Source organism: Erpetoichthys calabaricus, chromosome 16 (genome assembly GCF_900747795.2).
Source record: "Erpetoichthys calabaricus chromosome 16, fErpCal1.3, whole genome shotgun sequence".
In the NCBI taxonomy this organism is placed as follows: domain Eukaryota; kingdom Metazoa; phylum Chordata; class Cladistia; order Polypteriformes; family Polypteridae; genus Erpetoichthys; species Erpetoichthys calabaricus.
This window is the reverse complement of record NC_041409.2, coordinates 65,719,829-65,741,685: the sequence shown is the minus strand read 5'-3', so window position 1 is coordinate 65,741,685 and position 21,857 is coordinate 65,719,829. Positions and strand designations below refer to the sequence as shown.

Genomic DNA, 21,857 nt, shown 5'->3' with positions numbered 1-21,857 from the left:
GCCTCAAGTCTTTTTCAATATGATGCCACAAGCTTGGCACACCTATCCTTGGCCAGCTTCACCCATTCCTCATTGCAGCACCTCTCAAGCTCCATCAGGTTGGATGGGAAGCGTCGGTGCACAGCCATTTTAAGATCTCTCCAGAGATGTTCAATCGGATTCAAGTCTGGGCTCTGGCTGGGCCACTCAAGGACATTCACAGAGTTGTCCTGAAGCCACTCCTTTGATATCTTGGCTGTGTGCTTAGGGTCGTTGTCCTGCTGAAAGATGAACCGTCGCCCCAGTCTGAGGTCAAGAGCGCTCTGGAGCAGGTTTTCATCCAGGATGTCTCTGTACATTGCTGCAGTCATCTTCCCCTTTATCCTGACTAGTCTCCCAGTTCCTGCCGCTGAAAAACATCCCCACAGCATGATGCTTCCACCACCATGCTTCACTGTAGGGATGGTATTGGCCTGGTGATGAGCGGTGCCTGGTTTCCTCCAAACGTGACGCCTGGCATTCACACCAAAGAGTTCAATCTTTGTCTCATCAGACCAGAGAATTTTCTTTCTCATGGTCTGAGAGTCCTTCAGGTGCCTTTTGACAAACTCCAGGTGGGCTGCCATGTGCCTTTTACTAGGGAGTGGCTTCCGTCTGGCCACTCTACCATACAGGCCTGATTGGTGGATTGCTGCAGAGATGGTTGTCCTTCTGGAAGGTTCTCCTCTCTCCACAGAAGACCTTTGGAGCTCTGACAGAATGACCATCGGGTTCTTGGTCACCTCCCTGACTAAGGCCCTTCTCCCCTGATCGCTCAGTTTAGATGGCCGGCCAGCTCTAGGAAGAGTCCTGGTGGTTTCAAACTTCTTCCACTTATGGATGATGGAGGCCACTGTGCTCATTGGGACCTTCAAAGCAGCAGAAATTTTTCTGTAACCTTCCCCAGATTTGTGCCTCGAGAAAATCCTGTCTCGGAGGTCTACAGACAATTCCTTTGACTTCATGCTTGGTTTGTGCTCTGACATGAACTGTCAATTGTGGGACCTTATATAGACAGGTGTGTGCCTTTCCAAATCAGGTCCAACCAACTGAATTTACCACAGGTGGACTCCAGTTAAGCTGCAGAAACATCTCAAGGATGATCAGGGGAAACAGGATGCACCTGAGCTCAATTTTGAGCTTCATGGCAAAGGCTGTGAATACTTATGTACATGTGCTTTCTCAATTTTTTTATTTTTAATAAATTTGCAAAAATCTCAAGTAAACTTTTTTCACATTGTCATTATGGGGTGTTGTGTGTAGAATTCTGAGGAAAAAATGAATTTAATCCATTTTGGAATAAGGCTGTAACATAACAAAATGTGGAAAAAGTGACGCGCTGGGAATACTTTCCGGATGCACTGTATAAGTTTACATTAAATACATGGCACAGTTCATTATTAATCAAGTGCACTGGAGTAAACAGAGTAGCCTGCTACATCTATAATTCTGGAAAATAACAAAATACGAGTGACAGAGTAAGAGTTGTTAAGAGTTCAGTTAAGAGATTCATTTTGGAATAATCTCTTTATACTGTTGCTTGTGGTCCTCTAAATTTTTGTAGCATTTCTCAGAGGGTAATCTTGCAAACTCAATACACAGAGAATGTGAAAATTAAAAACAAATCTCTATCTGGCCTGTACATACTGCACAGTGTGCATCAAACAGTGAACTGTGAGGCCTTCCAATAACTTTACTGGTTATGCTAATCATATTATTACGTTTTCTTTTGCACTTGGTATCAAGGTTGCCATACTAAATTCTTTTACTAAAACACAGAAGACTTTCATTTAGACTTTTAAGCTACATTCGTGTCATCATGCATTTTCCATATATCAAAACAGTGGCAGAAACTACAAATGCTGTATAACAACCTTTTTAAAATAATAATCATTATCTTCCATTAAATTTAACCTGTCATTTAGCAAACCGTTATTTAAAAATCTTCATTAATGGGTACTGACTGCTAGAGCATGATGTAATTAAAGCATTTTTTATAATATGTAAGAAGCCCCTACTGTGGTTGACATGTCTGTTTGTCTGTCTGTCTATGTGAAACAGATCAGCTCTCAATGGACTGATTCTGTTGAAACTTTATTAATTGGGAAAGGTCAGTTTTCATTGAGTTATCTTGAATAGTACGATCTGCACAAACTTCTGAAAACTTCAAAATCTCCTACTGAAATGCATTGTCTGCTTCTGATGACAAAACAGATCCCCAATACAAGTTAATCAAATGCTGTAAACCCACTGGAAGACCAGCTCACTTCAGCTGCTGCTTGAGGTAAATTAACCTTTAAAGTTATTAATAGTGTAATTAAAAAAAAAGCAAACAGTCAGTTATCTAGAAATGAATGTATGAGGACAGGAATTATGCAAACATTTACATACAAAAAAAATCGAAACTCACAACTGCACATTATAATGATTCAGTGTTTCTCTGACGCTACAATTTAATGGCAGAGCTCCAAACCTGTTATGTTTGAAGAAATCTGAAGTACAGGTAGTGACAGACCCCCCATAACTAATAGCAGCAAATTAATCAATGGCATTTTTACATCATTTGAATTGTAATCTGCCGTCTATGCAAGCTGCTGAGCCAACACAAGCCTACTTGGCCTACGTTTTAAATATGTGCTATTGTAGCATGCTGTTAAAAAGCATGTAATGTAGTCTACCATTGAATGTTATTGGATGCTAATATTGCTGTTATTTTTAAATATGATTCACTGCTACAAAAACATGACATAAATACAAATGTGATAATTGACTCTTCGATGATGTAACAAAAATAAAAAAAAGCTCCAACTTTCAAATCAGTTAAAGTCCCCAACGCACCTGAACATTCTGCGAAGTATGCATTTTCTAACTTTCTTTAATTATCAGCTCCTCATGCTGCTGACAAGATTAAGCCACATACTTTCCACACTTTAAATGCTCATTACTAAAATGGCCTCTTATTAACATAAATTTAAATTTTAGTCTTTGTGGCCAGTGTTGGCACCTGTAGTTTAAATTGACATACCTTTATTTCTATATTACTATGACAGAATTAGTGAGTGCGGCTGTATGAATAATGTGCCATTCATAGACCTTGTAGCGAGTCCGATGTTAGTTTGTGTTGAGTCCAAGCAGCATCTGTTGGCTTTGACCAACATGGACTTTTGTAATCAGAAAAAGAGACTCTGAAAATGAATGGATGGAAGAAAAACATTTTTTTTTACTTCTCAAAAGATTTGTCTTTTTTACCGCCCTGCGTGGAGTTTGCATGTTCTCCCCGTGTCTGCGTGGGTTTCCTCCGGGCGCTCCGGTTTCCTCCCACAGTCCAAAGACATGCAGGATTGGTGATTCTAAATTGGCCCTAGTGTGTGCTTGGTGTGTGGGTGCGTTTGTGTGTGTCCTGCGGTGGGTTGGCACCCTGCCCGGGATTGTTCCCTGCCTTGTGCCCTGTGTTGGCTGGGATTGGCTCCAGCAGACCCCCGTGACCCTGTGTTCGGATTCAGCGGGTTGGAAAATGGATGGATGGATGGACTCACAGAAAATGATTTGGGTCTCATTACTTACTTATTAAAATTCTGTTCTTGTTAAATGTTTCCAAATAGAGTACTTTATGCAAATGAAACCGGAAACCTTTGTGTTTGCATTGTTGCCTATTTTTAAAGAATATTATTTTAAAAAAGGTATGTTTTCAAAAACAGACAATTGTTCAAGTGAAACGCTGTGTGCTGAAAGCTGTAAAATCATTCCAGTTATTCAACCATTTCATTTCAATGACTGCTTAGCCAAGTCTGAGCGCTCAGTTGTAATCATATGGGAGCTGCACTGTGGCACTGAGGTTAGTGCTGCTGCCTCGTGGCTTCAGAGACTCCCTCAGACAATGTCTATGTGGAGTTTGCACATCCTCCCTGTGTCTATGTGTCTACTTTTTTCCTTCCAGATCTGCAGTTTTACTCATACTGTACATTCTAAAGATATTCGATTGCTTGGCTGTCTTAAAGTGGCCAAGCCTGTGCATGCTCTGTGATGAAATGGTGCCCCATGTAAGGCTACTTTCCCATCTTGCATAAGATGCTGCTAGAATAACATAAATTTTCCAAAAACAAATGAAAACTGACATATATAAGTAAATTAGAATAGAATGGGAAGTACAAATAAAAGACACATAGTTCAAGGATTTATAGGACACTCCTTGAAACAGAAAACGGCAGTTACAGTGGTCATCTATGACTTAGGAACTTGAAGAACCTTCAATAAAGAACATTTTGTCTTAAGAAAAAGTAGTTAACACTGATTATAGTGAAAGATGAATTCAAAGTGCCTTTGCTCTACCATGCCCACACAGAAGATGATTAATAATTATGAGTAGCTGCCCAATTCTGTTCTGAAACTCTACAAAGGACTACCATGTTTTAGCGTTTTTTTTACCTGTTTACACACTATAATCACTGTCTTCCTTTCTATAACATATATGGCCATGATTCAGTTTTTGTCTAACATTTTAATACCATATTTTATGAAGCTTACACAACTTTACTGAACCGATTTAAGTTAGTAAACATATATGAAATATTTCTGAATTTATATTGATTTTTTGCTGTGGATTCCATTCCCACTATTGTTAAATTAGTTTATTTTGCTCAGCTCATCATGTGCACTCACCAGGCTTAAATGCAAAACTTTGTTTCTGTACCACATTACAATGTTCTTCCATTATGCTAACCTTCATTTCACTGATGTTTCATGTTTCTTCTTATGCTATCATCTTTGCCTGTTCCCTGATGTACTTAGCATAGGTTTTTAGAATTCTAAGCGGCAGACATGTATCACAATGAATATTTCGATGGCCTTGATCATGCGCCTCCAAAACAATTGAGCAAAGCACAATGCCAGAGCGACTGTATAGCACTGTAAAACACAGACAGCTTCAGCTTTTTTAACTGACAGACAAGTCGCAATATAAAATAATTATATATAATTATAAAAAAAAAAAATCATATAATATGAAAAAAATAATATTCATAAAAATAGTTTTGGACAATACATGTTTCATTTAGATAGGCTTTTTACATAAATGTAACACTCACACACACACACTCAGTCTGTAAATGACAATTATAAAAAGCACAACATATGGAACATTAAAAAGCACTAAGCAGCTTCTGACAGTTTTTTTTAAGACAATTATTCAGATTATTAAAAAAAAATAGTTTATCATAATCAACAATCAGAGGAGATAATACTGGTACGTTCTTATTTAATGAAAGTATCAACAAAAGTAAGGAGAGTAAGGTAATTTGAAGCAGGAGATGTCAAGATAAATTGGCATCACCAGGTAATCCATAAGGTTATTACCACAATAATGTAATTCCACCTAAACAATTGTTTGAATAAGCAATTACATTGGCAATAAAAACCATAGTAAGACATTAAACTTGTCGCAGGAACATCATGGTTATGCTTCTGTCAAAGTAAGCATGGCAAGTTCCCAAAGACAGAGGTGAACCACACACTTGACTCACATTCATCTCCTGTATTTCACCCGCTTTTACTTGAACACAGTTTTACAAATCTTCTAAAATAATATTCTAATCTGTCGTAAGGAAGCCAGATTTCCTGAAGTCTCATTAAATTTTAAGAAAAACAAAAAAAATATATATACCACCACCACCCTCACCAAAAATTACTTATTTTATTTTGTTTTCCTTGCTGTTAGTCTTGCATAAAAATGATTTCCGCATCTAAAGAAAATACTGCTTTCATTACCAATGTTGCCTGTTTATGATAAAACAGACAAGTCCATGGACAGGAATTAGACCATGAAAGCAGTCTATCAGCGAATGATTTATATTAAAAAGGGCTCTTTTAGCAGCTGTCACATGCTCCTCTTCACAAACAATAACTGAGGCTAATTAAAAGATAGCTATTTACATATTAAGTAAACAGAAAAAACACATACAACATGTTCTGGCTGTCTGGAAAACATTACGTTAGGCATTTTTTAAAATCTCTTCTGTTCCTTGCTAATTTGTACCCTTGTCTTTGCCATAATTGTAAATTTTCATTTCAGCTACAAAAATGACACTTATTCACTGCCTATGCAGCATACAAGCAATGAAGTATCAGGCCACTTAAGCGAGAATTATGAACCTATGACTGCATTAGCCAGATGGGGCACTTTCATTAAACTGAAATCTATGACATGTTTAATTTGTGCTGTTTTAAGACATTTTTGTCACCTTTAGTCAGTGAAATATGGTGGGTAAACATACACAAATATACACAAAACTTCAATATAAACATTTACAAAAGTTATCTTTTGATAATACATAAACACACACATCTTACTGGATGTGGTTGTTCAGTTTAGGACGGAGTGAAGTAGAGATTAAACTGGCTGCATCAGGCAAATGGCAGGAGCAAACATTAGCAAAGACCCAAGCCCATAGTATGCCTTACTGTCTGCAGCCACTTAACAGTTCAAAATGTTAAACATGGGGGGAGTGGATGGGGGACAGAAACAGTAATTTACTGAACATAAACACTGGGAGGAAAAGGCCAACTCTACAGTAGACGTATCCCAGCCAGGAACTGTGCTTTAAAGTGATGTGATGCAGCAAAGCCACCTTCTGAGCCACCATGCTCCTTAACAATACCACTGCTTTGCTACTTAAATTTCACCGAGTGCAAAAAAGGCAGGAAAAGCAAACTCCAATAGAGCTGTTAAGAGACCATAAGATGCTGTATTCAATTACATGAAAATACAGTCACTTTACAGTGTGACTGTCAGGAAATAACAAAGGTAAAGCATACTGAAAACATGATAAAAACTGCAATGAAGTATGATACAAATACTGAAAGTGAAGGTATGTTGCATACTGTGCCATTTGCAGAAACGCACACATTTTAAATTTGGTCCTGGAAAATTACTAGTGAGTTAGTCCTGACGTATAATAACCAAGAAAACCAACAAGTTACTGACGCTACTGGAAAGCCATGGGATAAAGTTTGACAAGAAATAGAACCAAACCCACCCCACTTCTCCAAATAAACATATATTCTGAGATTTGAATTGAAATGTGAAACATAAAATTCACCATTACAAAAAAATGTTAAAAAAAATAGCAGCACTAGTAAAGTGCATGTTCCTGGTAGACAGGCTCAGGCAGCAATGCACAGAAAGAGAGTGAAGCATTAATCAGGAAATCAATAATACTAATTTAATGATACAAAACAAGGCCGTACAGTAATATTACACAAATCCTGAAATGAACAACTGCCGTAAGAATCTCAAAATGCAGGGAACGAGAAGCTTTGTTAAGTTGGAGTATTTACAGCAGATGTTTACAGCCTGTACACCAAAGACATCTAATTACATAAAAGTGATAAGTGCTGTTTTTAACAGCCGGGTCCTTTAGTTTACGCAAAGACCACAGGATTCAAAGCTGATGTAACAAAGACTTCTAAGCTTATTGTTTCATCCTGCAAATAAATGTGGGGCTATTGTCTGAAATTCCTCATTCACGGTTTAACAAAGCACTTTTTTAAAGATTCTGTGGAAAAATATCATATTCTTTAGCCATATTTTAGATTGAATTATGTGGTCTCTGGATCAATTCCCCAATGTAATTTATTAAAGCAGAGTTTGCCAACATGAGCCACTGATTTTATTTCAGGACAACATTATCCATCTTGCAGATCAGTCAACCATGTCTTAGAATAATGTAATTAACTGTGAATGTTGGACTACAAATTCACAATTTTAACAGAATTAATTATATGCATTGGTGGCTCCTATTGTCTATGTTACTTGAACGTCTAAGTGATTCACAAGAAAAATTACATTATGACAGCAGCATTTTACAGGTTTCTGATAAAGTATAAAGGACAGAAGATTTCTTGTTTTACTCCTTCTCTGTATCATGTGCATTATTTAACAATACATTCATCCAGAAATGTTCCAGTCCTTAACTTTTCAAACATTCAGGAAGGTCTAACACCAAACCACCTGAAGAAAGCAAAGCTGATGTTCTTCTACACTCGGTATCCCAGCTCTAATGTTCTGAAAACATTTTTCCCAGATGTCAAGGTAAAAAATAATAATAAATCTAAATTGCTTTTATTTTCATAATTGAATTTTGTGAAGCCTGGCATTGATTTTGGGTCCTGTAAACACCCAACGCCACCACAGTACTTAAGTTATATAAATCGTCAAAACAGAGAAGACCTATTACAATTTAAGACAATTAGCTTAAAAATGATGACTGCCAAGTACCCATGTTTTAATCTTGACAAGATAAGAAGTACTGAATGACTCTTCAGCAGATTCACAATGAGTAATCATTATGATAAATGTTCAGCTTCTTCCATTAACAACAGCTGCTTCTGCATGGTCAGCAAATGCACTGTATTCAAATATTTCACCAAGATATTTGGCAATATGTATGATTACAGGTTATAGTGGATACTCATATTTCAGAAATTTATAAAACTCCAGTCCACCCTAACTGTTTTCACAAATTAAATCTAATATTGTTAAGCAGAGTCACTTGATATGAAGTAGTGCTGCTTGCTTCATTTGTACTTTTTATCAACATATCACTGTATTGCATAACAAAAAAAGTTGTCTTTGTCGGTTAGAACTTCACATTTTCTAATTCTTTTTACAGTGTTGCAAAATACATTTTGGGATTTGTTTCCCTACTATGAAAAATAGAGGCTTAAAATAGGAAATTATGTTCATTTACTTGCAGCAATAAACTTCCAAGGTGGTGACTTATTTACTATGACATCCTCTGCTTCTTCTAATTTAAAGGAATACTTCACCCAAAAATATATTTTTTGTTTTACTTACCCCATGCAATTTGTTGTGATGGCTGAGAAAAAAAATATTATTTTGTTTTCATGCAGAATGGAATTTTTTTAATAAATAATAAAAGCCAACAGTGACCAGTTCTCTACAACAATAAACGATGTGAAATAATTCTGGGAGTTCTGGGGAGGACTCACGTTATTCATGTTGCATAACCTACACGACTGTATAACTGATATTGGCACGTGCAAAGCACATGCATTTTTTTTGCTAAAATACTGTTCACTAAAAGCTTCTGGAAAAATCAGCACACGTTATAAACAGCAAACAAAAGCCTCAAGGCATGAACTTTTAGAATTGAGGATCTGCTTCTCCCCACATTCGCTGGTCCCGTCTTTAATTCAAAAATCCATCCCATGTGGCTTTAGTCTTCATTTAGTGATGTGCACTGATTTTTCCCACAAGTATCTACTTAACGATATAAGCATGAAAGTACATGTTTTGCACATTTTGAGCATACGATTGGGTTATGCAACACGTTTTTCACATTATCATTGTGAAGCATTGGTGACTATTGGCTTCTATTATATCAAACTTTCTCTCCATTCTGCATGAAATCATAACATAAAAAAAATTTTTTTGGTGGAGTATTCCTTGAATCTATGAAATCAGTTTCTTGAACACTTTTCAAAACAGCGTATCTACAGGTATAACACATTTAACTTATATGTGTAGTTCCTATGTTCAAAGTCCTTACAATACAGACAATGAAATGATTTAACTTGTCGCTTCCATCTCTGTTTTCCCTTAAAAGTTCAATCGTTGCATCACCTCTCAGCTGATTAAATGGTTCAGTAATTTTCGTGAGTTTTACTACATTCAAATGGAAAAATTTGCTCGTCAAGCTATTATGGATGGCATAAACAACAGGAAGGACCTGGTGGTAACCCGGGATTCGGAGCTGTTCCGAGCACTCAACATGCATTACAACAAAGCCAACGATTTTCAGGTATGATGAATATAAACGTTTACAAAATCCTTCTACGATTATATAAATAATTGTTTGCACTGAGTGGTATGAAGCATCGCATTCACTACCTAGGAAGTACCTCCCTTGTAAATGTTTTGGAGTAAATGCAGGGGTGCGCACCGACTCTCGTCTGTAATTGATTCTTGTGCACGCAGAACTTAAGATAATAGCAGTTTTAGAAACTTGATTGTATTTTAATAGTAATTGAAAAATCAAGTACACAATTGAAAAAAATAATCCCCAATAAATCCTTTACTGGTTCAAATAAGAGTAAACAATAAAAGAAAGTAACTGAATAATTTCCATCCCAATGGTAACATACTTATCAAAATGCTGCACTGTAGGCCAACGCTGCTTTGCCACAATGTGAGCTCAACTGATATGCAGCACACCCACTCTATCTTTACATAGGAGGAGTTTGGGTTGTTAGCTTTAGTGTCCATAGGCAGTCAACTGAAATACTAAGGAGTGAAGTGGACTACTTCAGTTATTCAGACTTAAAAATAAGGAGGCGAGGAAAAACAAGCGTAGCTTTTCAAATCTCAGCTACGTTTTGGAGCTGCTAGTCTTGTGATTGGAATCTGACACCTCATCCATCCTTCTGTTGTGTCAAATAATACTTTCTAGAAAATGTATTACTTTTTAATCATATATTAAACAATTGTACTAACATTGAAAAAAGGCACACAATAACATGGCAAGGTATTTTTTAATTTCCTAAGGTTTATCTTTAAAATATAATTAAGCACATATGTAAAATGTAAGTATTCAGCCCTGATCAAAAAGATCCTTGACAAAACCAAAATCCAAATGTTATTTGAAAGTCAATAAGACAGGCTAGAGGACATATGCATGCAAGCAGCTTTGGAGATTGTCAAGTTGGACTTCATAAAGAAATCACATCTGACTCTTGTTTACAGCAGTTGTAACATTGTGCAATAAAACGTTTGTATTCTGATACACACAAATATCAGCTTTACAGTTAGTGTGTGTTCAGTTCAAAGTAGACTTGCTTTGTTTCCAAATTTAGCCTTCAGTATACCATTTTATGCAAATGCAAATTCAGCCAAAAAGTAAGGGAGGCAACCTTGACTGAGCAAGATTTACAAGTTAAAAAATGTAAAAAATTCTGGAATTCCAAATGAAATATTCCTTAATTTGTTTAATGTGAGGAAGAACATAATCAATTTAAGTAGCACTTTTTATCAACTAATTTCTGCACACTTCTCTCAGGACTTTCAAATTAAAAACCCAAATGTGAACATCAATTCCTGAAATTTACCAAAGATAAAGATGTCAGGTGGTTTTACTTAAAACTTTCTCAGCCCAATTTTTGGGATTTTAATTTTAAACTTTTATTATTAACAGGGAACACTGTATTTTATAAGGAGAACATAAAATGTGACACTCTGCACTTTAGTGCTGGTAATCCTTGCAGCTAAGGCCTATAACGTATGCAGATAAAGTTAAAGGACTGTTTGTTGGAAATGTAACCCTCGACAACTCATGCATATGCCTTTTCGAAGAGTACTCAAGACATTAAATGTAAGGTTTTATGTTTTGCATATTGGCTGCTGGGACACTGTGTTATTTTTCTTTTTTTTAGGAATTCTGTATTTGAGAAAGTAATATAAAAGCTTTGAAAATTAGAAACATAATTCTTACGATAATATTTACAAAATTGTAGTATGCAAGCCTAGTAGGGTTGGCACTACCAAAGCAAACTGGGCATGGTAAAAGAAATTTATGGCAACTGCAATCATTGAAATGGCTAAATAGCTGGTCAGCGTCATTGCTAATGTGGACAACAGTGGTTCCCTGCTCCATTGCCAGAAATCAGATTTTGGTATAGTATAATATGTCTGGTGCATTTTTTTTTCATTTATAGCTATCTTCAAATATTAGTTTTTGAGGTAATCATATATATTTTAGTCCATCAAGCCAAGGCAGAGCTCATTTCATTACACTCCCAGTCAGGGTTTGTATTTTAGTATGGCCTCACTCCACATTGGCCTTGTTACATTAGGTACAATACCCACCAAGCAAGTGGCAACAGCAATGTTATGGGTAGCAAATCAACAGTGAAATGGACGTAAACACATTTTACATTAAAAACAATAAGGAAATATGGTAAGAACTAAGACAATTATTTACCTCCTAAAAAATTGAATTAATATAGGATCTTAATACCTAAAAAAAAAATCTTGGGAAAGAGCTAAGGATGTGGAAGAGACCACTTAAAGGGGTGTTCAATCCTTTAGCCCCAAAACACTTTTCAGGATTTCCATCATGACAAAGATTGTGAAGTTTGAAATAGGAGATGCAAGACAAAAGAGGTAAAGTCAAAACCAGACAACCCAGAAGTGAGCTGTTCACACATGACAACCAACAAATTGGGAGTAACGAACAGTTTTGTGAAAAAGACAAACTGTTAATGTAGGTGACATCTGATTGCTATAAATTATAATGTAGGTGACATCTGATTGCTATCATAGCTGTAAAAGGATGTGACCCTGCACCTCGGAAGCACAGAAATCCATTCTTGCTTGCTTCTACTGCATGCATCTTCCCATTTTTGACTATAATTCCTCTTTTAATAAGTAATGATTTAGTTTTGATTAAACAAGGATTTTATGTTCAAAAACTAATGTAAAAGATGATTTTCAAATCTTCTTGTCCCATTTTGGAAATGAGAAGTTCTCTCCTTTCTAGCCAATTTATAATCATATTTCTATATGTTGAGCATCCTCAGCTGAACCTACAAATGGAAGTCATTTTGCAGATTGGCATAAAACAGATCCCCCAAACTGTCACGTATTCATGTGCCCTTAAGATGACCCTCATGGAATATTGCACCTGCCAGTGGGTTTGCCTTTAAGCTCATTATGTAAACTTTAGAATGGCTTTATTATAAAACTGTGGGAAGAGGAAGCCATAGAATCCCACTAAAACAACTTGGGATTAATCAAAGAGCCATGCCTGAAGAGGCACAGATTGACACTGACGTGGAATGTAGAGAAAGATTTATAGAACTCAGAGGTAAAAGGAATGGTCTGGTGGGAAACTGCAAATGAAGTTTTCTTTACTTAAGAACTAAGACATTCTTCTCTTGAGGAAATGTATTATTCTGGCTTCATAACATTTATTGCTTTTCTAGAAGTAATTACATCAGATAGGCATTGTTAAAATGACATAACTGAGCAAAATGTTAAAGATATCAACTACAATGAGGGCAAAATATTTTGTTAACAGTTTACAGTAATACACAGTACAAATTATATATTAAAAAAAATTAACTAAAGACAGTCTTGGTAATTAACACATTTCAAATTAGTAAAGGAATCAGTCATTCAATCAACAACTATATTAACATTCAGTGTTACAGAATCCCTCCCAGTCTAGACAAGGCTGGTAATTTATTTCTCCACAGTTTATAGTACTTTGATCAAAAATTCAAATAATCAGTCGCTCTCTTTATTACATTCAAATTAGTAATAAAAACAACTATTAACACATCCAGGATGCATCCAGATAAACACTATTAAGTTATTCCTTTCTTGGATTATTTTTTTGTTTATCAAAAGCCTGACTAAAATATCATCACTTTACTGTTAAATTTGCCAGTTATATATAAAGGCCAAAAAGTTAACTTATTTTAATGTTATTTCATTAAGGATATAATTGACGGAAATGACAGCATTTATGTAACTGTTTATTAACAAAGAGAGACACTGTATTATGTTCAGTAATATTCTCTGGTCAGGTCATTCTCTATGTCTATAAATCTTTGATCGAATTTCCTCCGTGTTTTGCAGCACGATAATTTAAAGCAGGGATCGGCAACCTACGGCACGCACAACAATTTTCAATAGCACTCTGACTGAATTGAAATATAGAAAAAACGATATTTTAATTACAGTGCACGCATTTTCGCCCTGACCTACGTTTTGCTTATGCGACTCAAATGTAAATGGAACCCATGTGTTCAGTGCATGCCGTGGTACATTAAAACCTTATTATTATTTTTAAGTTTCCATGGCTGAGCAGCTACGCACATGTCTAAGATCACCATGCATAAAGCCAAGAGTTAGTTATAGAGGTGTAACGTTCACTTCCACTGGATGCTGGAGAAGTGGAAACATGTTCTTTGGGGTGATGAAACATGCTTCAAGGAGAATGCTACCTTTTGGATTGCACAGAGTATACTGTAAAATATGGTATAGGACGTATAATGCTCTGGTCTGTTTTTCAGCTTTGGGCTAGTCCCCTTCGTTTCAGTGAAATACTTAATGCCATAGCATACAAAGACATTTTAGACAATTGTGGTGCTTCCAGGTTTGTGGCAACAACGTAGAGGAAGGCTCTTTTTTCCAGGATGATTACGCCCCTGTGCATAAAGCCAGATTCATATTCAAGTGGACCTCAACCCTACTGAACACCATTTGGGTGAACTGGAGCACAAATTGAGAGTCAGGTCATCTCATCCTGAAATCAGTACCTGACCCCATAAATGTTCTTTTAACTGAATGATCACAAATTCCCACAGAAGAGTGGAGGCTATTCTAGCCACATTGGGCCAATTCCGTATTAACATCCATGGTTTTGGAATGGGATGTCCAACAAGCTCATACAGGTGGATTGGTTTGGCATTTTTCCATGCTGGGACATATCAGGTTTTGTTAATATGACAGAAAATTCACATTTACTGTAACAAAATAAGCACTTGTGCCATTTAGTCTTTTTGCAGTTTATGACCTACTAATATTTCTAATATTTATCATTTAGAAAGAACTTAGTTTCTTTTACTAGATTAGAAAGAAAATGCATTAAAATGTTAACATTTATTCTCTGAATAAAAAAAAAAATCAATTTTCTAGCATAGATAATGAGAAATGTCAAAAGTTAATAGCTAAGCTTAAAAGAGGGAAATGGATTTAATGGACCTGTTTAGAATACAAGTTAAAATAGAATCCTGGATCAGACTAAATCCTGTATGTTACATTTGAGAAGTCAATGGATTTTCCTAAGTTTACTTTGGATTAAAGACCTTTCATGGCCTTACGGAAATGATTCTAGTTACAAATCTCTGTTTTCAGTTTAATGAAAGCAGCAAGATTTACAGCTCCAGTTTTTCACTGGGATATTCATAAACATATACGTATTGTGAGTTCATCAACTATAATGAGGTCAGTTTAGATTAACAAAATGTAATAAAAAAGAACCATAACTCCAGACATTTGTGAGCACAGGCTATGCAGTTAAGTAATACAATAAATCATTAACATTTTTATTAGGAAGATTAAATACAAATAAAATGTAACAAGTTTAATCTGACACACTTTCCCACAACTCTGCTCTGAACAGGCAGATTTGGTGAATGGATGATGCATGGCATATGTTAATGATCTTGAATATACAACCTCTGGTCAAGCATGGTGGTGCAGTGGGTTCATGTCTCTGGTGCCCTCTGCATGGAATTTATATATTCTCCTGTGTGTTCGCATGGAATTCATCCAGATGCTCCTGTTTTCTCATAGAGTCCAAAAGCACACAGGCTTGGTGAATTGGCATTGTTAAATTGGCTCTATGTTTGCAATGCGATGGTCTGGTCCCCAGTCCAGGGATTAGTCCTGCCTTGTGCCCATTGCTTGCTGGGATGAGCAGGTTTGCAAGATACTGTATATGGATATACAGGTTTTGAAGCTACTGTGTCATTTCATGAAACAAAATTGCTACCAGGTAATGACTTAATCTGCAAGTTCATATATATGAATTGAATCACATTAACAAGAAATTTTCCTTGATAGCAAAATAAACAGGAATGCAAATAACACCACACATGGCCTCCTTTAAATTTAACTCTCACAATAGTCATAAATAATCTACACAAAAGTTTCCTTATTTTACTCTCTGTCTGGATACGCAAAGTAGATTGTTCACCCTGCAATGTTAATGTAGAGCTTCAACTGTACTGGGTTATGCCAAACTTTTGCTGGTCTAAATTAAGCTGAACACAAAGTCTTCAATTAGGAAGACCCCTAATTAATGTGCTGTTGATCTGAAGACACATGTGAGCCTCTAGTCCAGTAAATATATGACACTGCAAGCAGATATTCTTCACACGGCATGCGTTTTGTTATGTTTTTCTTCAAAATCACTTTATACATACATAATAGTGAAAATCTGTATTCAATCAAGTTATTATTAAAACACAAAAAGCTGCCCATTCATCTTGAAACAGTTACAAAGGCATCTGTAAGGACCTATGGCTTTATGATCAGTCACACTACAAAGATGGAGAAAGTAGTCAATCTTTATAAAAGTCACAAGGAGGCACAAACCATCATCTACACATATGCAGGCTTCTCTGTCTTTGCCTTAAGTAAATGTTCATGACTTCCTCATCAGAAAGATACTAGCAAAAATATTATTATGTTAAAGTTATGGAACAATGCAGACTAAATTATGAACTTTTCACAACATTGCAGTTTTCTGAATTCAGTATAATGAAAAAACACAACAGTGTCACCTCATGTTGTTTTTGCTGGTTTTGGTCTGCACATAGCTCATTATTATTAACTTAGCATTATATGTGAATAAAAGTATTTCAAATTTAAAGCAATACTAGGGTGTTGTACTGTGTTAGCCATTATGAATGTAGTGAAACATCAAGCAAAATGACACCTTTTACTGGCTAACTATAAGGATTACAATATGTAAGCTTTCGAGGCAACTCAGGCCCCTTCTTCAGGCAAAATGTAATCTTTAAAGCATAAATGGTTTGTATTCATTGAAGCAATGTGAATCAAAGCTAGCTATTACTGATTCAGTATGTCCAGAACAGATCTGCTTTTCATGTAGCTCAGCTGATCCATCCATCCATCGTCTCCCGCTTATCCGAGGTCGGGTCGCGGGGGCAGCAGCTTGAGCAGAGATGCCCAGACTTCCCTCTCCCCGGCCACTTCTTCTAGCTCTTCCGGGAGAATCCCAAGGTGTTCCCAGGCCAGTCGAGAGACATAGTCCCTCCAATGTGTCCTGGGTCTTCCCCGGGGCCTCCTCCCGGTTAGACGTGCCCGGAACACCTCACCAGGGAGGCGTCCAGGAGGCATCCTGATCAGATGCCCGAGCCACCTCATCTGACTCCTCTCGATGCGGAGGAGCAGCGGCTCTACTCTGAGCCCCTCCCGGATGACTGAGCTTCTCACCCTATCTTTAAGGGAGAGCCCAGACACCCTGCGGAGGAAACTCATTTCAGCCGCTTGTATTCGCGATCTCGTTCTTTCGGTCACTACCCATAGCTCATGACCATAGGTGAGGGTAGGAACATAGATCGACTGGTAAATTCAGAGCTTTGCCTTGCGGCTCAGCTCCTTTTTCACCACGACAGACCGATGCAGCGCCCGCATTACTGCAGATGCCGCACCGATCCGCCTGTCGATCTCGCGCTCCATTCTTCCCTCACTCGTGAACAAGACCCCGAGATACTTGAACTCCTCCACTTGGGGCAGGATCTCGCTCCCAACCCTGAGAGGGCACTCCACCCTTTTCCGGCTGAGGACCATGGTCTCGGATTTGGAGGTGCTGATTCTCATCCCAGCCGCTTCACACTCGGCTGCGAACCGATCCAGAGAGAGCTGAAGATCACAGCCTGATGAAGCAAACAGGACAACATCATCTGCAAAAAAGCAGTGACCCAATCCTGAGCCCACCAAACCGGACCCCCTCAACGCCCTGGCTGCGCCTAGAAATTCTGTCCATAAAAGTTATGAACAGAATCGGTGACAAAGGGCAGCCCTGGCGGAGTCCAACTCTCACTGGAAACGGGTTCGACTTACTGCCGGCAATGCGGACCAGGCTCTGGCAACGATCGTACAGGGACCGAACAGCCCTTATCAAGGAGGCCGGTACCCCATACTCTTGGAGTACCCCCCACAGGATCCCCCGAGGGACACGGTCGAATGCCTTTTCCAAGTCCACAAAACACATGTAGACTGGTTGGGCAAACTCCCATGCACCCTCCAGGACCCTGCTAAGGGTGTAGAGCTGGTCCACTGTTCCGCGACCAGGACGAAAACCACACTGTTCCTCCTGAATCCGAGGCTCGACTATCCGACGGACCCTCCTCTCCAGGACCCCTGGATAGACTTTTCCAGGGAGGCTGAGGAGTGTGATCCCTCTGTAGTTGGAACACACCCTCCGATCCCCCTTCTTAAAGAGGGGGACCACCACCCCGGTCTGCCAATCCAGAGGCACTGTCCCTGATGTCCATGCGATGTTGCAGAGGCGTGTCAACCAAGACAGTCCTACAACATCCAGAGCCTAGAGGAACTCCGGGCGTATCTCATCCACCCCCGGGGCCCTGCCACCAAGGAGTTTTTTGACCACCTCGGTGACCTCAGTCCCAGAGATGGGGGAGCCCACCTCTGAGTCCCCAGGCTCTGCTTCCACATTGGAAGGCATGTTAATGGGATTGAGTAGGTCTTCGAAGTACTCCCCCCACCGACCCGAGTCGAGGTCAGCAGCGCACCATCCCCATCATACACAGTGTTGACACTGCACTGCTTTCCCTTCCTGAGACGCCGGATGGTGGACCAGAATCTCCTCGAAGCCATCCGAAAGTCGTTCTCCATGGCCTCCCCAAACTCCTCCCACGCCCGAGTTTTTGCCTCAGCAACCACCAAAGCCGCATTCCGCTTGGCCTGCCGGTACCTATCAGCTGCCTCCAGGGTCCCACAGGACAAAAGGGACCGGTAGGACTCCTTCAGCTTGACGGCATCCCTCACTGCTGGTGTCCACCAACGGGTTATAGCTCAGCTGATAATTCACCTATTTAAGGCATTTAATATTATTTTCCATCCCTAACCACCCTTATCTGAACCTCTCACTCATGAGGATCTGTTCAAGCGTTTTTTAAAACAAGGCAGGATCTTATCAATAACATTTTAGAATAATCTTCTATGATACTCTTCCTTCCTTACTGCTTCAAAGATTAGCTTTGTTGGCTGGATGTCCTCTCTTTCTTTTGGATGGGTGTTGAATTATGGTTTTATTAAGTTTGATTTGATTGTTACTCGTTTTTAATAACAAAAAAAAAAAAAGAACCTCAACATTATCCACTCATTGGCTGCAGGATAATAATATGGTACCATGTTAAACAACATGATCATACCAGTACTATAATCTGCTCATACAAACTTAATGCAATTCAGTGCCTGGGGAGTCTGTTAGGTGAAGACGTGTGCTTGATTTTAACATTGCTATGGTTGCTTATGAGTGATGATCAATCATAAAATTTATAATCCAAGTATAATAGTTGGACATGAAAGTAATTCTGTATTGCTGGGTGTTCACAAAACTGTAAATTTTTAAAACCTGTCACCTGTCTCCAGATGGCTGAATATAGGTTGTACCTGTGGGGTAAACTTCTGACATAAGCAGCAATGTACTGTAAATGTCTGATAGCATCTCATTAAAAACAGTAAAAGTTATAGATTTTCTATGAGATGTATTTATTTAAAAAAAAAAAAAAAATCACACTACTACTGTAATATTCATCATTTCGACCACAGGTACATCCTCCATTGTTTCAGGGATGATCTGGAGTCCTCTAAATATCAATCAACAGATCCATAACTGACATAATGTGGCTTATCTTTTTCAAATCTACATTAGAAGCTTCAGAAGTTCCTTTTATCAAAGGAAGGACATGTAAAATACAACATTAATTACAGTACATTATTTTTATCATTAGTTGTGCTGAGATTTGCATCTTAAATGTAACTACAGGTTTAAGCCAAAATTAACTTGATATTATTGTATTTCTTTGTTACTGGTAGGTCCCAGAGAGGTTTCTTGAAGTTGCAGAAATCACCTTACAGGAGTTCTTTAATGCAATTTCAATGGCAAAGGACTGTGACCCATCATGGAAGAAAGCCATCTACAAAGTAATCTGCAAACTGGACAGTGAGGTCCCCGACCAGTTTAAATCTTCAAACTTTATCTAGTAATTGTATACTAATTATGGTTAAAACTATAATATTTAGTTTAACTTTATTTTATCAGTCACAAAATTAGTATAATACTAGTACAATAAACACAAGGAAATAAAATTGCACATGTAGATTGTTCCTGAATTACTAATGAATATTTGTCATTCATTTATGAAAGGATTGTTTAACAAGTATAGATCCTGAGCAATATAAATATATAATGTGGCCTGCAGAGGGCGGTCCCGCCACACAACACAGACGGACACAGGACACAAGCTCAGCACACACTTTTATTTTTTTCACGTGGGAAATGCCTTCCCTCATTTCCCACCTGTACAGCACAGTTCTCTAGCACAATACAGAGCACCAAACACACTTCTCTGCTCTCTTTGTCCACTTCCTCCTGACTCTGGCTCCTTTTATAGGACGCCGGGAAGAGCTCCAGGTGACCAATGCCGTTCTTCTGGCAGCACTTCTGGGTGTGATTGAAGTGCTGCAACCAAGGGCTCAGCAATTATCCAAGTGCCCCCTGGCTGTGGCCAAGCAATGTTGGGCTTCCATGCTCCAAACCTGTGGGCCCACTGCAAGTCAGGGGGGCTGCCCACTAGCACTTTGGGGGAGATGACGTCCTTCCAGTACAGAGAGGTGCCCCAGCCATACGCCACATATATATATATCACTTAGTAGGAAAAGTTCTAAAATACACACATAAAAAAGCAAAAAATGAGTATAACATAATTGTCATAAACAAGGACTCCATTCCATTTTCGAAGCCTGCTCAGCCTATCAAAGAAAAGGTAAAATCATATTGTATTTTTTACTTCATAACACCACGATTTCAAAAGCTCCATCTTGAAACGATCTACAAAAAACAATTATGAATATCTAAAAAGATCATCACATGGAGCATTATTTAGGTGAAACATAACCAACTTATCTTTAAATAATTCCAATTGGAAATAAGCTCATATATTTACAAATAACAGAATTTATATCTGCACATTATTGTTGTTTATTTGGCAGATACTTTTCCAATCAGCATGTTGATGATCCATTACAATTATTTTGGTTGCTCAGGGTCACACTGCAAGATGGAGTTGGGGATTGAAAGCCAACGTTACAGTTAACGGCTCGATGCCCTATCAGAACACCTTATTAAATTAAAGTTTTTGAAACTCACTTTTGATTGAACTTTTTAACTGGTACATTACATCAGAATGCATTTCTAATTGTTCTCATGAAGGACTTATGTTCATCTGTTCAAATATCCATAATTGCATAAGCCATCATGAAGGATGGTTTAAACCGTATTATCAACAGCAACAATTATTAGTGTGAAGAACTTTGAAAATGCTGAATTTTTATTTATTTTCAAAATTCGCTTCATGCAAGTTTCAAGCAGAAAGTAACAGTGCTTCTTTTAAATAGACAGAACAAACTTTATTTCTCCCTGGGAGGGGGGATTCAGCTTTTTATAGAAACTCTTTAAATAAATAAACAAACAAACAAATACGTAGATACATAAATATATACAAACACGCAAGAATGAATAAAAAGAAAGAAAACCTCTGACTTGGCAGTCCTCGTGAGGTATTATTCAGACATATTGCTGTTGGTATAAAGGAGCCCCCATAGCATTTCTTGACACACTTCTATAATTCATTGGCTGAAAGTACTCAGGTGTTGCTGTTTCAGAGACGGTATGTGCAGCACTGTTCACAATGGCTTTCGGTTTTGTCTTCATTCTTCCTATGATATGACCTCCAGCTGGCCCAGAGTGTGTCCCATAACTGCTGAAGCTGCTCTTTTAATTAGCTTGTTGATTCGGTGGGCCCCTCTTGCAGTGATGTTATCAGCCCAACACACCACAGCATAGAAAATAGCGCTGGCCATCACAGAGTTGTAGAAGATGTGACGGATGTCACTACACACATTAAAGGAATGCAGTTTCCTTTGGAAAAAAAGAGCCCACAATGCCCTTTTTTATATAGTTCCTCTGTGTTGAGAGAGC

The 21,857-nt window shown here is 38.0% G+C and overlaps 2 protein-coding genes across 3 annotated transcripts in view; one reads left to right on the top strand and one right to left on the bottom strand.

Moving 5' to 3' along the window:
* Positions 1–19,967, top strand: part of prox2 (prospero homeobox 2) — a 29,300-nt gene extending 9,333 nt beyond the window's left edge. Inside the window, exons 3-5 of the mRNA XM_028821189.2 lie at positions 7,997–8,104; positions 9,642–9,836; positions 19,694–19,967. Of these exons, the coding sequence (XP_028677022.2) occupies positions 7,997–8,104; positions 9,642–9,836; positions 19,694–19,861 (471 nt within the window). The 3' untranslated portion in view covers positions 19,862–19,967. The remainder of the gene's footprint in view (positions 1–7,996; positions 8,105–9,641; positions 9,837–19,693) is intronic.
* The window catches only part of ylpm1 (YLP motif containing 1), a 139,963-nt gene that overhangs the window by 1,659 nt on the left and 116,447 nt on the right, over positions 1–21,857 (bottom strand). The gene's annotated exons all lie outside the window — the stretch shown is intronic.